General features: G+C 43.1%; 1 protein-coding gene across 3 annotated transcripts in view; it reads right to left on the bottom strand.

The window, feature by feature from the left end:
• Positions 1-25,965, bottom strand: part of NT5DC3 (5'-nucleotidase domain containing 3) — a 36,915-nt gene that overhangs the window by 10,747 nt on the left and 203 nt on the right. For all 3 annotated transcript variants that reach the window (XM_056847701.1, XM_056847702.1, XM_056847700.1), the window contains exons 2-10: positions 14,058-14,242; positions 9,984-10,058; positions 9,159-9,214; positions 7,425-7,515; positions 6,706-6,843; positions 5,534-5,594; positions 3,048-3,150; positions 2,808-2,909; positions 1,978-2,059 (exon numbers count right to left, since the gene is read on the bottom strand). In XM_056847701.1, coding sequence (XP_056703679.1) covers positions 1,978-2,059; positions 2,808-2,909; positions 3,048-3,150; positions 5,534-5,594; positions 6,706-6,843; positions 7,425-7,515; positions 9,159-9,214; positions 9,984-10,058; positions 14,058-14,242 — 893 coding nt within the window. The remainder of the gene's footprint in view (positions 1-1,977; positions 2,060-2,807; positions 2,910-3,047; positions 3,151-5,533; positions 5,595-6,705; positions 6,844-7,424; positions 7,516-9,158; positions 9,215-9,983; positions 10,059-14,057; positions 14,243-25,965) is intronic.

The following is a 25,965-nucleotide window of genomic DNA, read 5'->3' on the forward strand; positions in this document are numbered from 1 at the left end:
CATCTACTCAGACCGGCAGCAGCTCTCCAGGGTCTCAGGTAGAGGTCTTTCACATCACTTACTTGCTTAGTCCCTTTAACTAGAGATGCCAGGGGATTGAACCTGGGACCTTCTGCATGCCAAGCAGATGCTCTACCACTGAGCCACAGCAACTCCCCATCCCTGGCATGAGACCTGCAATCTCAGGGAGGCCTGCAGCTTACCTGTTCCTCCAGTGGCAATCATTTTAAGGTGGGAACCACTTGCCAACAAACCTCATTGGCCACTGTCCTGAAACATGGGGCAGGTGCCAAATTAGGGAAGAATGCTCAGAAGAGCCACAGGTGGCTCCCAAGCCATTGAGTGAGCATCACGACACCAGCCCACGAAGCCCAGTACTCTGAATGACAACTCACCAAGATCTCTGGTCTTACTCCAGCCCCTTAACTGGCTGTGCTGGGGGCTGAACCTGGGATTTCTATCCACAAAACACATGCTCTGCCACTGAGTTATGAACCATCCAACCATTCCATTGATCATGTTAAGAAAAGGGTTCCTTTTGGGGAGAAACACACAATAAAATGCATCTCCTATCTAATTTAGCACCAGAAGCAAACATCTAATGCTACACATGGGGAAATGAGGCTGGAAGGGTCTTACCCAAGGTTACCCAGTAAGTTCATAGGTGATAAAACTTGAACCCAAGTCTTCTAACTCCACATCCAAAACACGAGCACCTGACTGCACCAACTCAAGTATCTTTAAGTGAAAAGTTTTGCAAGTTAACACCACACCCTTCTAGCTTCAGACTCTCATTGCAAAAAGGTTTATTTTATAGATTCCATGTACACACACACACACCTGTTACCCCAAGCTTGCATTTCCTGGACTGGATACATGGCAACCCCAAAAGCTACGGGTCGCCACCGTCCCAGACGTGCAGCAAGCCCCAGACGCTATGGAAAGGGCTCCCGCACCATCCCGCAAAACAGGCATGAAGGAGCCACGGGCAGGACAGCCCCTCCGAGTGAACCAGAGGGAATCCATTTCCTGTGTCCCCGTTCGAGTGTCCAGCAGAAGCCATTTCGCAAGGAACAACCAGACACGTAGCCAGCACCCCCCCCAAGCCATCTGCATAATCAACGACCCATCGGAAGCCTCCGTGATATCAGCAACTAAGAATCGCTCATCCGGCATTGCGAAAGTGCCTCGCCCGGGCGCAGCTGTTTGCACCTTTGTTTAAACCCATCAGCGATCATCTCCTGACCCTCCCGGAATTGCCCAAGCCATAGGTTTTAGCTTACCTGTCTCAATTGCCCCCCTGACACACCTTAGCAGCCGACCATTAAGGTTTCATTCACCTTTTGTGAATGAATGGGAACCACGAGGGGATAATCCCATCATCCCCCACCCCAAAAAGAGTATAACTTGGGTCGCTCTCAGTCATAATTCACCTCCCTTTTCCCCCTCATACTCGCTGTCACTCTGTTGGAGTGGGCAGCGATGCTCGAACACGCAGGGGACTCCCCCTGCCCCCTTTTTATTCCTCCCTGCTGCACGGAATCTAGGATGCTGTCTTCAGGATCAGGTGTAGTATTACCCCTCTTCAAAGGGAAACTGGCCACAGTGGCGAAGGGAAACTGGCCACAGTGGCGAACATCTGGTTGGCCACTGTGTGAACAGACTGCTGGACTTGATGGATCTTGGTCTGCTCCAGCAGGGATTTTCTTATGTTCTTATCTCTACTCTACCACCTTTTATTCTATAGGCTCTATGTGTGTGTTTTGTAAAAATCTGTTTTGTTTGTGTGTGAACATATAATCAAGTAAACACCTTTTAATTTTAATTCCATTGCTTCTGCCTTATTCTTTGAACCATGGAATGGACTCTGGTAGACACAGGCTTAGATCCTGCAGTTATGCCCATTGCCGGTTATTGATTTGCTAATTCCCCCATATAAATATTCATAACCGAGCATTATGGCTAACACACCCCTACCTGTTTGTAAATCTGTCCTTTTTGCAGTTCATTAATTTTATCCCAAAGCAATACTCCTCTTTCATTCACTTTACGGAAAGGTCTACAAAGGAAAAAAATGGGTGAACAGCAATCCTTCAACAGCAATAAAAGCAATTGAAGCAATTAAAGGATGTGTGCATTAAAGCAGTTCTGCAAAGTTCCCCCAAAATCAAAAAGTTAGTGTTTGCAAAGCTATTAATTTTCAACAATGCATTAACAACTGGTTTAAGCTTCAGAAGAATAGATGTGGCATGAACATCAAATAGAGCTTTTAAAATTAGTGAAATATGTCATCTGGGGGGTTTTGTTGTTGTTTTTTAAGGTAGTTATAGAGAACCCAGATAAAAGAGACCAGTTTTAACTAATCTTGCTGCAATATTTTTTAAAAACTTCCACAAGGATGATCCAGTTCAATGAGTCATCGTCACTTTCGATTCTCTTTGAAGTCACACACAGACAGCTGGTTAAAGAAGCCAAAACAGTAGACAGTACAGCAGAAGCTTAATTTGACAACAAATTATCAATCCTCAATTCAGATACTCTCAGACTGATCAGGTGAAGCTTGAAGAATCCACGGAACTGCAGTAGAGACAACAGAGGCACTTTTCCTTTTAAAGTCATTTGCTGCCCCCACCCTATTCTTTTAACATTCTTCAATATTTTAATTAGATGAGATACTGCAATATGCTTTAGCGGGCATGCTGGAGAGACAGGCCTGACCCTGCACAACAGATAGACCCCCAGTACCCTTCTGGTGGTGGTGGGGAGATGTGCCATAACCTACCGATGTTCTAGGAGAAGGCACTCACCTCCTCTTATCATTGAAGAAGTTGGGCTTGTCAGCTTGGACAATCACTACATCAAAGAGATCCCTCCAGTCTTTTCCGACAATGTACTTCATACCTCTGTCCCTGCAAAGATACGCCCAAATATTAGAAGTACCGAAGTGACTAGACTGCTTTTTTTAAGTGACATTTGATAATTATTATTTATTTAGATTAAGCTTTCTTTTTTTTTTGTTAAACCCATGTACAAAGCCAAACACCTACACAAAGCTGCTAGGACTGTTCGTGATGAGGAACATCTTCTTGCCGTGATCCGCCAGCTTTGCCAGCACAGCTCGCGTCTGCTCAGCATAACAAATATATTTTTCTAGAGGGAAGAAAGGGGGAGGGAAAGACAAGTTAAACAAACTAAAGTCGAAGGCCTTCTTTTGCTATATTCGTTAACACATTAAGGACTGTCATTCTCAGTCCAACTGTAGCATCTGAATTACAACAGCATCAGTAAGATTTAAGCAGTCTTGGTGATTTGCCATAGGAAAGATTCATATGGAAAAGAACAATGAGCATCCATAGAAGAAGAGTTGATTTTTATAGGCCGACTTTCTCTATCACTTAAGGGAGACTCAAACCAGCTTACAATCACCTGCCCTTCCTCCCCCCCCCCCCAAGACACCCTGTGAGGTAGATGGGGCTGAGAGAGCTCTAACAGAGCTGTAACTTGCCCAAGGTCACCCAGCTGGCTTCATGTGTAGGAGTGGTGAAACAAATCCAGTTCATCAGATTAGCCTCCGCCGCTCATGTGGAGGAGTGGGGAATCAAACCTGGTTCTCCAGATCAGACTCCACCGCTCCAAACCACTGCTCTTAACCACTACACCACACTTCTACAAATATTATTGAAGACCACATCAGATAAGATGTCTCCTGTATGCAGTGTTGTAGAAAAGCTCTTTCCAATGGTTGCACTCTAAAAAACTGCTGTAATACTGAGGAATTTCTTAAATACAGCACTTTGTACATCAAGGGTACATGACCCTAATCTCAGTTGTGCTGGCACAGAAATGTTGTGTGCATTTCGACCAGCACGTTGACAAGGAAGCCATTTATATTAACTGGGTCACTGTGAGCAAAAGGGATCATATTTAAGGATTCTCTGATATGTTTGTCAATTCTTAGAAACTGGGCCTTGGGGTCTAATGGAAGTCAATTCTAACAGAAGCATATACCACAATACATCTAGCATATTTTTATCCTGCCATTCCTTCCAAAAAGTCAGGATGCCATATATACAATGCCCATCATCACAACAATCCTGTGACTTAGGCTGGTCCAGTCACTTTCTCTCAGCCTAAGGTCACCCAGCAAGTTCTTATGGCTGAGTGGGGATTTGAACCCGGGTCTTCACAGTCCAACACTCCAACCATTACAGCCCATTGGTTCTCCATCCTCCATGGATCAGAATGTGGGCTGCAATTACTCACTTCTGAGGAAAGAGGCATGCATTCAGCGCCTAAGAATATTTCTGAAGCTTTGAAATGGTGTAAGAAACCAGTTTCCAGGCAAGGCAAGTACTCTAAACACAGCCTGCAGAACATCAGAAGGAGTGGTATAAGGAAACCAAACATTTATAACTTCAATAGACTGGAAACCTGGATTCCAGAGACAGCATGACATTCTGAAGCATTTAAAACTGCATACTATTTCTTTTTTGTCTAAACATTTGAAAGAATATCTTATGTGTTAAAACAGTAGAACTCTAAAGCACCAAGAACAGTTACTTTAGTAATATTTGGTGTGCAAAATGACCTGCAGAACAATTAACTGCACCAGTGGTTTGTCCCACATGAGTATTAAAGGATGGGTAATATCTCCTGGCTCCCGCCTATACAAGCATGAGGGAATTAAAGGTCCCCCAGGTGCCAACAGGATGTAGTGATTACTAGGACCTTGGAGACCCAAACTTAAATCCCCACTCAAGTAATGAAGTTCACTGGGTGATCTTAAGCCAGTCAACTCTCCCCCTCAGCCTAACACTGGTCAAGAGCTTTCCAAAATCCCTAATTGCCAGTAAAAACCATAACATCTGACAAATAATCTAATTTAAATCAAGATTGGATAAGTCTTAATTTTGGCAAGATCATCAAGCAATGGTCCACAAGTCACTTACAACAGCATACTGTCTATAACAGCCAAGGCAAATAGAGGATGGCATCAAATGTTATAGCAGCACCAAAAATATGGTGCACAAGCAACTTTTGCATCCTCATTCAATGCTTCCAAATACAACATCCAAAAGTGGTAACTTATACATCCTCCTCTAGAGAAAGATGCAGAAGTTATAGACATGCATCTTCCTCTTTTAGGCACAAGTTATAGATATGCCTAACAGGAAGATGAACAACTTTCTCTGTAATTTCTTCAGAAGGCCTGCATGCCCTCTCAGGGCCACTTGGCTTTTAAAAGCCACATGCTAGTCAAAGATGATCATTTCCTGCTATATGCAAAGGTTTGCCACACCGAACGTGGTTCCCCACAAAACGCTGTGGTGGTCCCGGTCCAGAAAGTGGTGCCCTGCATTACCTCCCGTTGGCAAGGAAAGAAACTGGAGGAGCCCCTTAAAATTGATGCGTATTGGGAGAGGGCATTTGGCAACCACAAAACAAGACCCTACCTACAAGAAGAATGGCTGTAAAACAGAAAAAATGAGAGGGAAGTTAAGCCCCTCTCCGTAAAAGCCTCACTCGTGCTTACCAATATCTGCTTCAATAGCTCGGTACATTATTCCTTTGATGTGGACATCTCTGATTGAGTCCTGGCAGAGAGATCAATGCAGAATAAACAGTGAGGATGCCATACTGAAAACCTATTGGACTGCCAACATAGCATTAATGAACGGGACATTTTCTATCTCCAGTTCTTGCCTTGTTTTATACCAATACTCTGGCTGGCCACTAAACGGCCCGGAATGGATAGCAGAGAACACCACAGAAGACAACACTGGTGGGAAAGGATGCATCCAGACTTTAGAGAAAGGGGCAGCAGGAAAGACAGAAAAGCAAGAAGATAAAGTTCTGTCCTGTGGTTTTCTTAGCAAGTGTTTATAAACCACACAGCTTTTAAATCATTTTGCTGCTGGGCTCAAATCTTTGGATTAAAGCATTCTCTATTCTCTTTTGGATTAAAGCATTCTCTATTGGATTAAAGCATTCTCTATGCTTTAATAGGTCCATCTAACACAGAGGTCATCAACGTGGTGCTTGTGAGAACCAACACCTTTTCTGGTACCCGCCAAGTGTTTTTAGGAAATGAGTGGAGCTAGGTAGGGTTTTTGCCCTGATCTAACATATCTGTCTTCAGAGTAAGATGACACCTGATCAAATTCAATGGTTGTACATCTGAAAGCAAATATTCTCAGTCTGGATTTAAACACAATGCTGGCAAGTCAAAACACTTTCTTGTGGGACACTGCAATTGCACAGCATCTTGTTCAGACTGGTCTGCTACTTGTGCAAAAGCACAAGTTTAATTTCGCCATTTACCACACACTTTTCAAGCTCATTTTAGCAAAACGAGTCTATAGTTCTTATTACTGCAGAAATGTTTCACATATTTTCAGTAACCGAGATTTTTCTAACAGGGAAAATGCATTACTTATTTTGCCTTTCAATAATTACTCCTATATTAGAATTTATACAGCAGCTATAAATAGCTATTAACGTTTAACAAAGAGGTTTTTTTTACATATTACATTTATACCTACATATAGGCACACACATACCTATTCTTTTTGCAATAGATTTAGAACTGCAGAAATAGAATGGTTAGCGAATAAGTCAGCACATTGAAAGATGAAACCAACAATGAGAGAAAATAGCTTCCTATTCTATGAGAGAAGGTCAAAAGCTATATAAAGGGCTCAATACCTTCACATCTTTGTAGAGATGAACGGGCTCATAGTCTATGTTGTTTTTCAGGAAATACTCATTTACACAAGACAGGAGAGTCATCTCAGGTAAGGAGAAGATATCCATGAACTGTTTCATGGTGTTACCTTGTGAACTCTGTGAACAACCACACGGGACTCAGACACATGTTGTAATAGGAAAGAAGGTTTAATAAAACTCAAGTTTTTACTACTTGCATTAAGAAGAGGCAGACAAAAAAAAAGGACTTCAGGCCTCATAAGTGATGCCAAGAATTTCTTTTATGTTGAGGAGTGACTCACATCTGAATGATTCTTGTATCTAACCAGCATGAATAGCTCCCATGCAGAGAGTTGGCAACCCAGTGCCTATGGTCATCGTGGTGCCCCTAATGTATTTTCTGGCACCCACTTGCATATCCCCAAAAGCAGAGAGCTAACCTTGGTTTTCCTCGACCTCACTGGAGCAGGGTCTGCATGGAGTGCCCATTTGGGAACAGCTGCCCCCATCACAGGAGGATGTTGGGCTTAGAACCACCAAACATTGGATCCTCCCCCCCATTACAGGCATTTTGAGGTTTCTCAGACTTCCATGAGTTCCCACAAGTTCAACATAGATGGGGTCCCCGATACACAGCAACACAGATAATCACACAAAATCTGATTATGTTGTCCTACGGAAACTTCACTTCATCCAAGCATAAAAGCTTGTACTTTTACCTTTCCATAGAAGTCACTCATTTGTTCCAAGGGGACATGGGATCCGTCGTACATGGCAATGACTTCTTCATCTGGGACGACACTCAGTCCTCTGGCAACACCAATAATAGCTTCAGTGCCAAAGCCAAGCAGAACATTTTAGGTAGCTCTCCCATGGCAATATGGAGATTCTACACAAGAGCCCTTCCAGTTTGCTGTTTTTGTATGAAGCAATGGGCCAGCTTTAGCTACTCAGAATACCTCTGTCATTATTGGACATCAGGGTTTGTGCAAGAAACACTATGAACTGCCAACCAAGAACAGATGGCACCCCTTAAACTTATATTTCTCCCTTTAAAATTAATTATCCTTTATTATTTGAGGCCCTCAACTGCAAAAATATCAGGCTTCCCGACTCAAAACAACCCCCTTTCTTTTTATCATCATAGATAGTATTCAAAACTAGATCCCTTTTCTACCTTAATAGAATTCAGCCTAAATTACTTTTAAGTACAGGGGGAAAAACTGTAATGTACAGTGAAAGACATGATTAGAAGCTGCCACTCTGCAATTAGCAGCAAGGGGGGGAGGGGGTGAAGCGGTTACCAATCGTTTGCTTAGCAAGATTTACTCTGTCATTCCTTCTGCTTCCGTCCAGTTGCAAGGAAGCTGTCAATTTGGCTCTTCCGAGGATTAGTGGTAGTATGAAGATGTTGCGAAAGGAGGAGAATCACTCCCCACAAATATTTCAAAGGCTTTTGGAAATGTTTTTATTGACAGCTAGGATTTGCGTCTCTGTTATTCCACATAACTGCCATCTTTCATATTTTGCAGTATTTTACTATTGTAACACATCTGTCCAACCAGGCCCTCCTCAATGGTAAAGCAGACGATAAGGGAGATTGGCTTATATCGTCCCTTTTTTTGGCCAGAATGGATGAGTCCCCACAAGAAGCTACTTAATGTACAACATCAGTGATAGGAAGACTTAACAGACGGAGGGCCAGACTACACGTTACAGTTTTATTTTTGCTTTTTTTGTTTTGCTTACACAGCTGCTGCAAGGAACAGCCTCCTAAAGGACTGCCAGGGCACAATTTGACTCCAGACCACAATGGGGGGTGGGGGGGGCTCTTGTCTTTCCACCCTTGCTGTTTTCCTAAACTGAAATGGTCTCAGGGGTAAGGGGAGTTATTTGCTCCATTTTGGAGCTCACATCACGCTCACAGAAAAGACAGAATGTGTAGTTTGACTTTGAAGGTCCTGGGTATTGAACATTTTAAGTGATAAGAGAAGATTCAAAGGATTGCAACTTATTTAATGAACAGCTGCATAACGAGGAGTATTACAGTTTAAAAATAGATAGGCAAAAGCCTCAGCGAGTCTTCTTTTCTGGAAGTTAAACACAATTTAACAGATGATTTCTTTTGGATGTAGCTAAATCCTTGCTTAAATTTGAATACAGTAAAAAGGTTACTGAGTCTACTACTACAGTTCAAACTTTAACACACAAAAAAGAGACTCCTGTGGACGTAAACCTAGCGCTGACACAGCTTTTTATAAGATCAAACAACTAAACAGAGAAGTATTTTTAGCAGTCTTCCAGCTGGAAGAAAGGAAATTAGTCGGTACCGCCTGGCCAGCAGGCTCTCCTCCAATCCATGGGATTACACAGCTCCCACGGTGAATCTTGAGTGTTCTGTGTCCCCACCCGCCATGAAGATTGGCCATAAATGTTGGAATAGTCCCACTCACCTGTACACTGTTCCCAGCTGAATGTAATGAAAAGCATCAATCTTCATCAATAATGCCTAAAAAAAAAAAACACTTTTCAGAAGTTATTTTGGAACAACTGCATCAGTTATAAGATTTAGAGCAGGTTATCTCCAATAAACTCGACTCTCATTCGAACTACAGCATAATGGAACACGTCTTCCAAGATGGGGAAACTACAGACTTCAGCCCAGTATCCACTACATAGCCAACAGCAACCTTAATTCATTGGGGGTTTCAAAGGTGACAGGACTACTAAATTCCATTTGATCTTAGGAATCAATTGATGACAGCTATTACAGAAAGCCACGGCCCTCAGTTTGCAAGACCTGAGAAAAGCAGTTGACAGAAAGTTTTTCTGGGTTATTAATTCATAGGGTCAACATAAATCGGAAGCGACTTGACGGAACTTCACACACACAACCATTTTCACATGAAGTATTTCAACCTTTAACTGTTAAACAAAAGAGAAAAGAATTATAAAGTAGTTCTCAGGATGAACAGCTTACTTTTACTACTTTTCCACAAAATGAAGGAAGCCTCCTTGATTGATCAAGGTCAATCCGGTATTTAAACACCAATGCAAAGAGCTAGGCTTTATGATCAGCACTTGTATGCAATGTAAATACTGTGGAGCTTCACACTGCAAGAACTACAGACAAACACTCCCTCATACAAAACACACCATGTTCAAACAAAACATGCACATTCAGGAATAAGCCCTTCTCTCAGACAAGCTTTCCACAAAGTTTCTGACATGGGGCACCATTATACACAGAGGTTCCTAAAGGAATTGTTTATACTTACTCGATGCACATCATAATGAAGCCCTCTTATTGCAAAGTTGGGATCGTAATCATATTTCTGTATTTCTGCAGGATACTGTGAAGATGAGAATTTTTTTAAAAAAAAAACAGCTTAAAAATTGCAAAGTATCAAGAGATCTTATCCCAGATAACTACAACCGGACTCTAGTCCTTAGAATGTGATATTTTGTACTCTTTGCCACTATACAGATTGCAAACATTTTCTCTAAAAAATTTAAGGCCCAAATTAATGTCACTTTTACAAAGACTGAGACAATTTGTGGTATGATAGAGCTCACATCTACCTGCAGATCAATCTGTCATACTTCCCTGAAACTGGACATTAAGGATGGCAACAGACATCTGATGCTCTTGTTTTATTCTCTTAACTAGGAAGCTGCATCCTGATTGCTAAGCATGTTATTGTGGTGGTTGAGCAAACAGAACACAAAAGGGAAGGGAGATAAATGTCCTGCTGTTGCCTATGGTTTTGCACAGTGAAGTACATGGTGCAAAATCCTGAGTGTCTCATTGGTAAAAACGTATCGATGGCCTACAGTTCCTGACTTCCCTTTTCCCATTGAAGGGAAAAGGTGTACAGTCACAGAGCTGTCTTTCCTCTGAAGACTCCGATGAAGCCCTAGTATGCATTAGAACTAAAAACCTGGGCAACAGGAAGCAAGATCATGATAAGTGTCTTCAAGATTCCCTTAATGGGGCAGAGCTTTGGTCTGCTGCCTAGCTACCAACTCTTTCTTGGGCTTCTAGTGGTGTCCCCTTGCTGTTCCATGCTCATTTCTACTTCATCAATACATACCATAGACAGCAGAAAGCTTCAATTGTACAAGTACTCAAACAATTACAAATAATGCATGCTTATCTGGGAGTGGGGGAAACATATTTTGATATACTTAATTGATTTCCACAATTTATTCTTAATACTGAAGTTGTTCTCTGAGGAAAAAGGAGTCTGGGCAGTATTCTCTGAGCTCCTCTGCCTAGACAAGGCCGGAGGTATGACTTTTCTCCGAAGTTACTCCAGTTTTTCTTCCCATTTTTATACCACCCCCAAACAGATGAGATCTTGTACCCAGTTAACTGTTAATGGAAGGTGTGTCAATTTTCCTGGCACTTCCTTCCACAGAAGAAATGGTTCCTGGGATATAGTCTCCAGTTGAAAACACCAACAAGCTTAGGGGTTTTGTAAAGCCAGTTTTTCAAAAAATTGAAGGAGCTGTCCTAAATCACTACTATGGATCCCTGTGTTTTCTGTAATGCTCAGCTCTCTTGGACCCCAGAGTTACCCTCTTGGTAGTTTCTTTTGCCAGGTGGTGGGTTGGCAAGAAACTATGACAAATAGCCAAGATGCAACATCTGTATGCTGTATCCTCCCCCCACCCCATGATGCTGCATTTCTCTCACTGAAATTGAGTTTGAGGCTTAACCGCAATCTCAAAACAGGACAGGCCTGTTTTGCCATAAAGCACAAGGATTTGTTCATAACAAGAGCTTACATACCCTGCAAGCAAAACAAATGAAATTACAAAAAAATCACAACCCCAGCTTAAATAATATTGCAAAGCACACCCTCTTTTTCAGAATGGGCCAAATCACCCTCAACTTCATTTCTTGTATAGGTGGGGAAAAGGCAACTGTGAAATCTTTTCTTTGGTAGAAGAGGGAAGAAGAGCAATTTCACACCCACACACCATCCTGACAACAGCCGCGTGCCCCGCAAGACCTCATGCCATTTTGTCCACAACAATCCATAACTCATCAGCCTTGACTTTTAGTCTGTTACAGCAGGAGGAAAGAAGAGAAGAGTTGGATTTTTATATGCATACTTTCTCTTCCACTGAAGACTCAAACCGGCTTACAATCACCTTCCCTTCCCCACAACAAACACCCTGTGAGGTAGGTGGGGTTGAGAGAGTTCTGTGAGAACTGTGACTAGCCCAAGGTCTCCCAGCTGGCTTCATGTGTAGGAGTGGGGAATCAAACCTGGTTCTCCAGAACAGAGTCCACCGCCCCAAACCACCGCTCTTAACCACTACACCACACTGGCTCTCACCATCACTATGGGTGCCTTTCACGCACAGTTCATAGGAACGAACCCAAAACATTCTTGTTTTTGATACTTCATCTGTACTGTCACAATATGCACCCTAAATGTAGAGCAAAGGATATCGACATAATACTAGGTGTCTTTCATCCACTCCTGGCACTAAACATTAGCACCAATATTTTGGAGTACTCTAGTAGCCCCGATTATGTGCAATGATCTAATTCTCTATTTACTCCAGAGATATTTATAGGTGCATGTATGCATATATATAGCCATTGACCTTTGGACTGCTAGCTGTTTCTAACACAGCATTGAATTCTACACTCAACTCAATCCAGGTTGCAGAAAGAAAAAGTCCAGATGAAGCAGCACAGAAGAGCAAGAACTTGCCTTTAAGGGCTACACAAACACTCTCTGAGACCACAGAGTTGGAGCAGATGTAATACATAAAAGCAACTTGGATGACAGTCCATTCCAGCTAGCAGATCTTACAGCTTTGGAACAGACTGTCTCTGACAAACGTGTTAAAGTCAGACTTTTCTACTACGAGTTAGCTGCATTTTGCTTACCACTGTAGCAACTACATTAGTGAACAAGCAGCAAAGTGGGGGGGGAGAGATCTTTTTTAGAATGTCAAACTATAGTGCATTGCTTCAAACAGAACCTGGTTCAAAAGGAAACCTGAACACTAACATGAAAACCCATACTTAGGAAGAAGCTATGTGTCACATGTAGTTCCATCAATATTTTAAATGTTTTTCCCCCTTTTCTACCGATTTTAGACTCCAAGGCCACCATTATCATGAAAAAAAAACTAGGGGGAAGGGAGCCAGAGCAGAAGGTTTTAATCTCTTCATCCCTTGTTTTCCCCCTATGGAATTTTGATGTAGGAAAACAGCATAAGAAGAGGGCTGAAAGGCCCTTCTCTTTTACCAACAGCAGCTCCAATAGGGCTTTGGCCTTATTTGGGTTTTAACTGTCCTACTTGGAGATGTTCTAGTTGGTTTTAGATTGTCTGATTTTATTGTGAACCACTTTGAGCAACTTGGAAAAGTGGTACAGAAATATAATACAGAATAAACCAGTTTTAAATTAATCATGGAGCTATAGGGAACACAGTTCTGACCTTAATCTCACAAAATTATGAGCAGCTATTAAAGGCAACTGTGTAAAATATTGCTTCTACTTTAAAAAAAACAGATTTCAGAGTATAAGCGTTGATAAGTGGTTCAGTGTATGCTGGATGTATTATTGTTGAAATCCAAAGGAACAGCACAAAGCTCAAATATACAACCAATGCAATATTGTATTCAAATACGTTGTAAACACAATATACAAACACACTCACAAACATGAAAACCATGTATTATTGTGGCATTCCCACTGGACCTAAGATTAAGAAGACACCGATGCAAAATGCTATCCTCAGAGCTACACACAGGGAAAGCACTTAAGTTTTCTCAGTCACATGACATGTAAAAAACCATGATGAACGGGATACTGGATTCTTGTCTTCTTCTTTTAATTGGTTTTCCTTGACAAACCTTTGTGGGTAGTGCAGTCAGACATAACTTTCATACATGCCCTTACTCCAGAAATATTCTGGGAGAACAGCATACTAACAAATATTTTAAGTCAGTCAATAAAATTCTTCCATGGAGGGAAAAGGGTCACAATCTGGCTTTCCCTTCAACATCCAATCGTTATCAGAAAGAAAGTAGGATGCAGTTTGGCATCTCCTAATTACACCTGGATCCTGTCGAGAAGTCTTCCAGCCACTTACACCCTTGTGTCCAAGCCTCCACCAAAAGACAGGCAGGAAGCCACCAATTAAGAAACCCTTCCCAAAGGAACAGTTTTATTAAATTTTACTTGGGATTTAATATAGTTTTTCAATTCCTGTAGGGGCTTTGGGAGCCCATTCTGTGGCTAAAAAGTGGGATAAAATAAAGACAAAACCAGTAGTAAGTATCTTCCATATACATAAAATAAGTGAGACACAGATCTTACCCGATGTTCATTGATCAGCAGATCCCGGGCAGCATTGAAGATCAATGTGTGCAAATGCTTGGAATAGAAGACCAACGTATAGTCATAATCAAAACCGTAGATTTCAATGTCTGAGAGACTCATTTCGTTGTTGGAAAAGATTGCATCTGGAGTTAGCAAGTTACTCATTATTGAAGGAACTAGCTCTGTAGAGGAAATTTAAAAAATCCAAGAATTACAGGAAGAATGTGAGTATCTATAGACTACATTCTAAAATGGGATGCCACAGCAAGAAATTGTGGTCGCATGATGTTTTCAAAGTGTTAAAGCTAAGCTGGTCACATCTTGAGCGACACCTGCTTGAGAGACTGCCCGGCCTTATCTAGTAAGAGCTTGGAAACTAAGCAGGGTCAACCATAATTAGTACCTGGACAGGAGACCTGGACAGGAGACCACCAAAGAAGGTTGTTATGCAGAAGGCAGCAAACCACCTCTGCTTATCTCTTGCCTTGACATCCCCATGAGTCTGTTGCAACTTGACAGCACACAATTATTATTGTCCTGGATGCCCCCAGGCTACCCAGATCTCATCAGGAGGCTCAGCAGGATAGGCCCTGGTTAGTACTTTCATGGGAGACCACCAAGGAAGTCAAGGATTGCTACCCAGAGGCAGGCAATGGCAAACCACCTCTAGTTAGTCTCTTGCCTTTAAAACCCTACAGAGTCACTCTTAGTTAGCTGCAACTTGATGGCACTTTCCACCACCACGTAAGTTTAACTTTTACTAGAATTTAAGATGCCCTCTTTTTCTTGATAGCACAGTGGGGGTGGGGGGAGACTAGTCTTCCATTCACATAAACAGTATAAACATTGTCGAAGGCTTTCACTGTCAGAGTTCATTGGTTCTTGTAGGTTATCCGGGCTGTGTAACCGTGGTCTTGGAATTTTCTTTCCTGACGTTTCGCCAGCAGCTGTGGCAGGCATCTTCAGAGTAGTAACACTGTTACTACTCTGAAGATGCCTGCCACAGCTGCTGGCGAAACGTCAGGAAAGAAAATTCCAAGACCACGGTTACACAGCCCGGATAACCTACAAGAACCAGTATAAACATTTTTTAAAAGCAGGACACACAAAGTAGAACAGTAGTGCACAAAGCAGGACTGCACAAAGTAGTGCAGCACTTTACCATCTGAAAAACAGTGCATACCAGAGAGCAGTGTCTTGAAAGAGCTACCAAAAAGCCTAGGATCATTATGCATTTGCTTCACTTTGACAAAGAACAAGACACGTCCTTCTGGCTGCAAACAGAACACCAAGTTTGACGGAGAGCTTAACCTACCTAAGGAATCTTAAAGCTATAAGCAGTGCAGCTAACCTGAAAAAAATGTATAAAATCCTGCTTAGACAGCTCAAGCAGCAAAAGTTTGCTCACTCTTTCCCCAGCATCCTTATTTATTTAAATTCTTTTTGTCGAAGTGACGCAGGTGGCAAGCAGCCAGGCAGCAAATAAGGGGGAAATCTACAGCAGGTTAAGCTGTAAAAGCATTCCTTTTCTTCGGAGCCTCGACCTCCAGCAAGTGGATAATAGCAGATTTTTCTCTTTTTTAGGACACAACCCAGAAACACGCTTTATCAGCACCATCAGAGCTATGTGTGACAGCCTTTTAAGTCCACTGTTTAAATAAACACAGCTACCACTATGGGGCTCAAACTTGCTTGGAAGGTATGCTTTCTAGCCTGTAATCTTTACGGCCCTGACCTGGATAGCCCAGGCTAGCCCAATCTGGTCAGATCTTGGAAGCTAATCAGGGTTGGCCCTGGTCTGCATTTGGTAGAGAGATGACCAAGGAATACCAGGGTCTCGACATAGAGGCAGGCAACGGCAAACCACCCCTGAATGTCTCTTGCCTTGAAAACCCTACAGGGTCACTGTAAGTCAGCTGCGACTTGACAGCAAAAATAAAGAAATCTTTAATTCAAAATGTTAGTTTCTGATGATACCAATTGGTAACTAGTGGGTCCATGACCACATATGACCCCCTGTCCTAGCCACACAGCAATATCAGCATGTCCTCTCCCCAGTTGCCAACCTAGCAGAATTTAGGGGGGAGGATTCTTATCGCAAGACTTTCTGGTAATCCAATACTAAATGGAGATGAAATGCTGATGCGCTATCTCAACCTCAAAGTGCCCTTCCAGAGTAATGTGGCCCTATAGGATTTTGTGAGGAAATGTACCCATCATACATACAGAGCAGAAAGAGTTTGCAGGTAGCCTTGTTGGTTCAATGCAAAACCCTGAACTACATGATACCTTATGATTAGGACCTACAAAAATGACACGAGATAGCATGCTGTTCGAGTTGGTCCTCATAAAAGGTATTATAGGAACACACATATTTTTCACAGACATTCTTATTCCATTTATTTCACGTCATGCCATTTTCATGGAAGCCAGGTTCCTAACATGATTCCCGGTGAATCCTGGCATAAATTCAGCTCTGCATCCCTCCTGTTCACAAGTGCAGACTCCACCACCACCTTGGTTTCTGAACTCCATCCTGCCCTGCCACATAAACTTTATGCAGTACACAGGCAGCTGTGATTCTTGTGCCAGCGTGGTGTAGTGTTAAAGAGCGGTAGTCTGGAGTGGTGGACTCTGATCTGGAGATCTGGAGTGATTCCCCACTCCTCCACATGAACGGTGGAGGCTAATGTAGGGAACTGGATTTGTTTCCTCACTCCTACACATTAAACTGGATGACCTTGGGCTACTCACACTCTCTCAGCCCCACCTACCTCGCAGGGTGTCTGTTGTGGGGAGGGGAAGGGAAGGTGATTGTAATTCGGTTTGATTCTGCCTTAAGTGGTAGAGAAAGTCAGCATATAAAAACCAACTCTTCTTCTTCTTCCCAAGTTATCTACAAATTATATAATCTTCTATTCCTCTACGATAACTAAGATACTGAACCTGTGTTGGAAGAAGTTTTTAAGCTTGGTGCAGAGAACAAATTGGGAAGAACCATTAAAAAAAAAACAAAGCACAACAGAGGCTGTACTGGAATGGGAATGGTGGTACAGACTATGCTTTGCTCTAGTGATTTCAGGCTGCAGGTGCTGAGAAAGACCTCTGTCTGCATTGGGCCCTGGAAAGCTTGTACTGAGCTGAGAGGCCAGAAGGTCTGACTGGATTCCAGCTTTGCAGGTATATCTTTGGACTACTTTGCATCTTACTATGTATGATGCAACCTTAGTGGAGTGCCTTCCTAAATGGGTTTATACAAGAGGAAAACGGGCAAAGGAACAGAGACAGGGTAATTCACATAGCCTTTCCAACTCCAACCTCTGCATCAGCTATAGAATAGCTTTGAACAGATCTTACTGCTGGTAGATTGATAATGGCTGATGAGAGTTGTCACTTTTGTATACAATTAATACATTTCAAAGCATGCAAAATAGCAAGGATGTTTAGCTCCACAATTGCTTTACTGTTTCAGATGTTGTGTAATGATTGAGTTTAGAGGAATGCACATTTAACCTTCTTACTGCAGTACCCCCGGCTATTTTACCAGCAAGAAGGAAACTCCACTGACATATTCTTAATGTTACAGAACAGAAGTTAGCTGGAATTTACTTTTGAATTAAGTGTTCTGCTCCATGGCACCTGAAAAAATAAGCAGAAGCAACAGCAAGCAAAACTCTTTGCGTAAGAAAACAATGACTTAATTATACATTTTTGTCTTCTTGTGGGAGTGCCACATGAAACACAATTCCAAAACTAGGTAAGAGTAGTTTTTCTTCACAGAGCTGCACTGCATTAAAGTGTTTTCCTTTCAATGACAGTTTAATTAAAACTTTATTGCACTTCTTGGAAAGGCAATTATTAGAATGGTTCACAACTGCTTAAAACAAATTAAAGAGCTGCAGCCTAGGATAATGAGTTTCAATATGAATTCAGCACTTAACTGACTCATACTTTAACAAGAATATTAGTTAATAAACTGTATCTGCACACATTGGTAAGTATTTAGCAACTGTACAGATGCAGAGAACAGTATTTCCTGATAGGTAAAGGTAGTCCCCTGTGCAAACACCGGGTCATTACTGACCCATAGGGCGACATCACATCCTGCCATTTACTAGGCAGACTATGGCCATTAATGCATGGCTGTTTTATCCCGTTTCTCCCAGGAATGTAGTGAATCCCAGGAGTAAGCACGCACGGCTGCCGCACGGCTCCCGGTCCACCCCTCCCATTTCCAGGACTTTCACAGGTTTTCCAAGTCCTGCGTTGTCCCGATTTAAATGGAAGAAGCGAAGCAGGTGCGAGAGTTTGCTGGTGCGTTTCTGAACACCGGTAAACTCCCCGCCGGGAGAAGCCACCTCCCAGCCCCATCAGCAGCTCCTTACCACACCCCCGACCCGTGTCTCTCTCTCTCCCCCCCCCCAACCAGTCAGTGTTTCACCCCACCTCACAGCGAACTTTGGCAGGTGGACGTATGCGCCGGCTGAAAGTGTGCTGCGTTGGCACCAGAAGGAGCCGCCACCGCTTTGCCTCTGATGGTGGGGCTCCGGCCTGCAGGCTCCTGTGAGGTGGGGTTAAACACCGGCTGATGCTGGGAGGAGGGCAGGGGGTGAGGAGAAGAGAGAGGCGTGGGTCCGGAGTGGGGGGGGGAAGGAGCCACCTCTGCTGCTGCCCTGTTTGCCCCTGTCATGTCCCCATGCGTTCAATTTTTTGAATGCGGGATCAGAAGGTGTAAGACAGGACAGGGTCAAACAAATACGATAACAGCGATGAGTAAACTGCCTATGTTTATGGGATGGTTTGCCATTGCCTGCCTCTGCGTAGAGATCCTGGACTTCCCTGATAATCTCCCATCCAAGTAGATGGGGAGGGGCCGTGGCTCAGTGGTAGAGCATCTGCTTGACATGCAGAAGGTCCCAGGTTCAATCCCCGGCATCTCTAGTTAAAGGGACTAGGCGAGTAGGTGATGTGAAAGACTCTTCCTGAGACCCTGGAGAGCCGCTCCCGGTCTGAGTAGACAATACAGACTTCGATGGACCAAGGGTCTAATTCAGTATAAGGGAGCTTCATGGGTACTAACCAGTACTAACCAGGGCCAACCCTGATTAGTTGCCGGTATCTGACAAGATTGAGCTAGCCTGGGCCATTCTTACTTTAAAAGAATCCTTTATCGTAGAGACCTTTGAAATGTAGTAGTTGGGTTTTATTTATTTATTTTAAACTCAGTGGTGTCTATTCTACCTTCCTGCTTCAGATAACAAGTGAATTTGGCAGTCTACTATCTGATCTTTTGATCTGGAGATGCTAGGGATTGAACCTGGGACTATCAGCAAGCAAAGCAGTTGACCTACATTCCTCAGGTGACAGAGATCCAAACTTCTGTGTTCCATTTGACCTTGCCATTTCCATAGGAGCTGCCTATTTTGGAAAGTACAAAGCTCACCATACTAAATACTGGTATGTAATGCCATGTCCTATGGATCATAAGAACATAAAAAATGGCCTGCTGGATCAGGCCAGTGCTCAACCTAGGCCAGCATCCTGTCTCATACAGTGGCCAGCCAGTTACCATGGAGGGCAAACAGGGTACAGAGGCTGAGGCGTTCACCTGCTGTGGCCTCCTGGCGCTGGTACTCAAAGGTTTACTTCCTCCGAAATCTGCAGGTTCTGTTTAGTCAACATGACTAGTAGCCACTAATAGACCTACATGAATCTTTCTAATCGCCTTTTAAAGCCATCTATGGCTGTGGCCATCATAAACCTTTGGCAGTGAATTCCCTATTTAAATCATTCATTGTATAAAGTAGTAGTTCCTTTTGTCCATCCTGAATCTACTGCCCATCAACTTCACTGGATGCCCTTGGGTTCTAATATTTTGGAAGCGGGAGAAAAAGTTCTAGTCCATCCTCTCTCCCCCGCCCATAATTTTATAAGCTTATATTATGCCCCTCCTTAGTCATCCCATTTCAAAACTGACAAGTCCTAGACTCTTCAACTATCCCTTATAGGGAAGGTGGTCAAACCCATTAAATCATTTTGGTTGCCCTCTTCCTTACTTCATCAAACTCTGCAATGTCCTTTTTGGGAAACGGTGACCAGAACTGCACAAAGTATTCCAAATGCTGCTGCACCATGGATTTATAGAGGGGCATTATATTATTAGCTGTTTGATTTTCAATCCATTTCCTAATAATGCCCAGCACAATTTGACTTTTTTACTGCAGTGGCATACTTCCACTGAGCTATCCACTATGACCCCAAGGTCTCTTTCCCTCCCCATGTCAGTCTCATCCAGATCTGTAGAAGAATAACTTCACACACACCCTCGCCGCCAAAAAAGAAGAAAAAACCCTGAAAACCTGACATCACAGCAACCAACATGCATATCCTGTATTCAAGGAAAATTAGATGGAAGCAGATGCTCTGAAGTTGCCTTGGAATCAATGAGATAATTAATTTGCACCTTACCAATTTAATCTTTTTAATCCCTAGCAATTCTTATTTCGGTTAATCTGAAGGTGTTGTGGGCAGGTGGTAGATCAGCAGCTAAGAAGCAAGCTACAAATATGAAAGAAGCCTTGCATACAAACCTAGTAATTTCTGTTTCCAAATTGGAAAGCAGTAACTTTTTCCTTCTTTTTGTGTGTGTATGGTACAACTCACATGAAACACATGAAAGCTGCCTTATACCTAAACAGACCCTTGGTCCACCAAAGACAGTATTGTCTACTCAGACCAACAGCGGCTCTCCAGGGACTCAGGTAGAGGTTTTTCACATCTCCTACCTGCCTCGTCCCTTTAACTGAAGATGCCAGGGATTGAACCTGGGACCTTCTGCATGCCAAGCAGAAGGCTGTACCACTGAGTCACAGCCCCTCCCCATAAACTCATGCATATCCACTATCAGAAAGCAACACAAGCTCCAAGCAGATCATATAGCTATTTCCCCAACTACAGTAACGTCTCACTGAAGCCCAGCATCGATGTACTGCTCTTGCCAATTCTCGTTTCAGAAATAATCCAAGCATTCTCTGCAGGATGCCTCCTGGTAATTTTCACCTTGGGAATCGGACAGTCACAGCTTTACTGAATGTGTAGAAGAGCTCTCTCCCCCCCCATACGTGAATGAAGTGTATAGATATACACTTCATTCACGTATATAACATTATACGAGCCACACTTAACTTGCTACAATTAAAGTTGCCATGTCTTGCTGGCACAACATTATATGCACTAGAATTGGGCCAATGAAAACCTGAATGATTTGCATCTAGGAATTTGGGAAACAGAACACTACTAAAAGGACTTTGGATCTGATCTGGCAGGACTGATCTTATGTTCGTAATAAATTCATGTCAACTGCCGGCTATAAACCAGCCCCAACCCAAACTGTATTGTCCTTTTGACTTCTGCATTTTAAGCTACCTTAAATCAGTTTTCTCCATGAGCTGTATGAACATTTGACCTACAAAAATGTCTTGCAGCAAAACATGCACAGATCTTCTCCATAAACTCGTTCTTTTCAAGGCCATTACTCCATCTCACCACATTTCTAACACTAATGTTATTTGGGGAGGGACTAACTCACATCCCAAAAAACTGTGTCTTACTTTCAGTCTCATGGTCACAAACCATTCTGCCCCTTTGGCCCACTAAGCTGATGCCAGAGTGGTGTTCTAGTTAAGAGCAGCGGACTCTAATTTGGAGAACTGGTTTTGATTCCCCACTCCTCCACATGAGCGGTGGACTCTAGTCTGTTGAACTGAGTTTGTTTCCCCACTCATCCATATGAAGCCTACTGGGTGACCTTGGGCTAGTTACTGTTCTCTCCGAACTCTCTGACCCAACCTACTTCACAAAGTGTCTTTTGTGGGGAGGGGAAGGTGATTGAAAGCTGCTTTGAGACTCCTTAAAGGAAGAGAAAAGTGGGGTATAGAAAAAACTCTTCTTCTCTTCCACATTTCCCACCCAAGGAGAATCGATCCAGAATATTTCTAGTGGCTTTAGATCAAACATTTCACTTGTTTTATATAGAGGTACCTCACATACAGTGAATTCTACAATTATCTGCAACATGCAGTACATAAACAAGGTAAAAGATGGTTCAAACACATGCCGGTTTTCTTCATTGTTTAATGAGTATCATCATTATGTTTCTGCCAGTTCTTATAGGTTCCCCCTGCATGTGCATGCATGCACAAGCACATCACACACTTCCTCAACAAGTTACAAAACAGAACAAGTGGTTCTCTTGCAACAGCTGCTATTCAAGAGAGTGCCTTCTCCCTTATGCTCATGCAGATCTACAGGAGATAACTTGGTGGGGGTCCCATTTAACATCAACTTAGGTCTTTTATGCATGGGAGTTTTACCTGGGATTTGAGGCTCTCCTGTTCCGAATCCTAAAAATGCTATGCATGCTGTTGTTTGCCCTGGAGAAAGTCCTGGGGTTTCCGGAGTACTGCAGAATCACCCGCAGAAATCCAGAACCAGCTGAGTCCCCGCCCCTTGAAAATGATGCCTTGTAATTGGCTGTAGTGCTTACTGTGAGAAAAAATGTCAGTTGTTTCAGCTTTTGCTTCATTTTCAGTCACAGACTATAGCCTCAAGGCAGCAGGGGAGGGTAGCAACCTCTTGGCCATCACTAGCCTTTTGTCCAGTGCCACAGCCCAGAACCCAAAGCAGCCAATCAATCCTCTCTTTCCTTTAAGGAGGCTGCGACAAGCAACATGCGTCTCATAGTGATGCCCAAATTCTCACAAGGTTCCTTCTTGTTGCAAGAACTCAATCAGAAGGGTTGCCGGGGCAACCAAAACGAATGGCTGAACTCTCACAAAAGGAGGGTGCACTACTCGGGCTCCCAGGTGGGGGAATGATTGGCTTCAGACAGCAAAATACAGAGCATACACATTGTTTTTAAAAAAAAAAACCACACACACAGAATGTCCTTCAAAGTGCCATTGAGAGACCTCAAAGCTGGATATACATCTTCCTAGCCAGTGGTTCACAAGCTCATCTAGACATCTCCTCCTTCAACAAGATGACACACTCAAAATTATACCAAAGAGGGATGTTGCTCTTGGCCAGCTGGTTGAACATTTTAAAGTCTGACTGAATCATTCACTTGAAACTATCCTCCTTCCCCCAGTCCTTTGCTAAGTCAGAGGATTTGCCTGAAAAGAGAGCAGTATTTGCCACTATTCCAAACACTACGCACCCGGGACACATAAATGTTCAGCAATCAACTAATATAACAGTGTGGCAGCTTACGGGCTTTCAGCAGCACAGTTCTCTTGTGTATATCAACAATACTTTTGTTAAAGGCAAGGAGAATTTTATCCCCCCCCCCCGCCTAGCCACCTTCTTGAAAGATGAACATTGGCGTGGGCTTCTCCCTCCCCCCCCCCGATCTAACCCATCAAAACGTAAACAAGCCACACAAAATGCCTTAACACACGTCAAGTTGAAGAGATATAGAGTTCCACACAGCGTAATACTGTGAGGGGGTGGGGGGAATGTTACTCGTTTCTGGACTTGCACTCACAGACTGAACCAGAAAGTATAGGAAAGCCATGCACAGTGACATTGTTTACCAGTACACTAACATTTTGCTGGATCCTCAACCCTGATCGAAAAGTGCAGAATAGTTTCTGTGCATTCAAACAGGTCAATCGCCTCAAATTAAATCTCGGTGACAATTACTGATCAGGTTCACATTCTAACACATTGCTTTTCAGGGCCAGTGCATGCTCTTAAAAGGCACGTTTGCCAGCAACAGCAAGAATGTACTCAGCAATAGCCACAACCAATACCACCTCGCCAGCATGCCAATATTTCAGTATTTTTGCTATAACTGTACTTTCCAGGTGTAAACTCTTTATATACATAAAAGTGGCCATCAGTTTTCAGGCTATTGACAATATGGTCCTCTCTACAGCCTCTCTTTACATAAGAATTGTTACGAAAGCCTTACAACCTTTTCTATTTCTGCAAGAAGTGAAAATTCCCCATATGCCATCCTTGATGGCACTACTTTGTACTTTAACACCCACTCATCGGTCACATCACATCGCACTTCTAAACAGAACTTGAATTTGTTTAACTAGTCCCTCCTCTATTCTGATTTTACTTGCAACCGCAGAATCATAGAGCTGGAAGGGGTCATACAGGCCATCTAGTCCAACCTCAATGCAGGATCAGCCTAGAGCATCCCTGACAAGTGCTCATCCAGCCTGTGGTTAAAGACTGCCAGTGAGGGGGAGCTCGCCACTTCCCTAGGCAGCTGATTCCACTGCTGAACAACTCTTACTGTAAAAAATGTTTCCTAACATCCAGCAGGTACCTTTCCACCCGTAATGTAAACCCTTTATTGCGAATCCTATCCTCTGCTGCCAACAGGAACAGCTCCCTGCCCTCCGTACAATTGGCTACTAGAAACTATAACCTGTCCAGCATCCCAACTTAATTTTTCCCACAACGGTCTTCAGGACCCATTCACATAACCATAGTGCGCTCACTGTATATGCAGAAGAAGTCCTGAGAGAATATTGGCTTCCAACACTAGATTCAGCTTTTAACACACCATCACGCATGTAACTTTTCAAGCACCCCACGGGTACACTACAGAACAGGAGTCAAGGGGATTCACAGAGTGGCTGCCACATACATAGAGAGTACAGGACTCTTATGGTGTATTTTTCACGTGCACCACGGAACTCTAAGCAGTACGCATGGAATTACTGCATTATGTCCTCGTAGCAAGCATATTAGGCTCCAGAGGCTTGGTCAAGGTCGCAAGTTAACATTACAACCTCACAGGGATGCACACCCAGAGCCTTCAAATGCCAGCATACAATCCCATCACACCACCAGGAGGTTCTTGGAGGGCTTCCGTGTTCCATTTTGAAGCCCAAGAGACAAGCATCCCAGACAGCTACAAGGCATTTTTGAGTGCTAGGAGCATGCCTTTGTAGTAACTGCCTTTTACTAACACTAGCCCAAACATCACATAATCGCCATCACAAGCTTCTTGACTTCACGGGAATGGGTGTTAAGGAACACACTGTCTCATAGCTGTAGAGCGGTACTAATGAATCGGGTTCGTATTTCAAAAGGAAATAATGGGCGAAAACGCAGGGGAGGTTTCGCCTTGGATTTGCCGCTCTCTAAATGCACATTTCCCCCAGCCAAATTCTCAAAACTCAACAATCAGCCCCCGTGCAGATGCGCATCTAGAGAGCGGCAAATCCAAGGCGAAACCTCCCCTGTGTTTTTGCCCTATATAAGACCTTCTGATATCTAAAAGGTGCTAACAAAAAGTTATGACACGACTATTTGGGGGGAGCCGCCCCTTCCTCGACGTGGCCAAAGGCCCTCCCGGGTCTCCAGCGGCTCACCTTTAGTCACTCTTACTAGTAAAGTATCCTTAACCATAGATTTTAAGCTAATGTTAATGAGCACAACAGGGAACTTGGGGGTAAACAAGAGGGACCAGGCCATATTCAAGGCTATGTTATTAGCAAGCAAAGCAGTAATAGCTCTGGGTTGGAAGGATAAAAGTAAATGGACTATAGAAATCTGGCACAACTATCTGTTTGAATTTATACAGTCGGATATCGTCGAGATGATGCGCCAGGAGACTTCAAGGGAAGACAAGAGCAGGGAAATCACGAGTAGATGGAAGACCTATTTAGAGTGGATATCAATGGAAGGAAGAAAAGACATTCGGTGGAAGATCCAGACTTTGTGCCCGTGGCTGGGGTCAAGAGACTAAAAATTATAAGGAGAAGGAGTGGGGCTAGGGAGGGGGGTGGGAGGGAATGAGAAAAGGACGTTATACAAACAATGTATGCAGAATAAGAAATATATATTGAAACTTGTATAAAAAGAAACAATAATAATAATA

This window comes from Euleptes europaea, chromosome 3, assembly GCF_029931775.1.
Source record: "Euleptes europaea isolate rEulEur1 chromosome 3, rEulEur1.hap1, whole genome shotgun sequence".
NCBI classification, from domain to species: Eukaryota; Metazoa; Chordata; class Lepidosauria; order Squamata; family Sphaerodactylidae; genus Euleptes; species Euleptes europaea.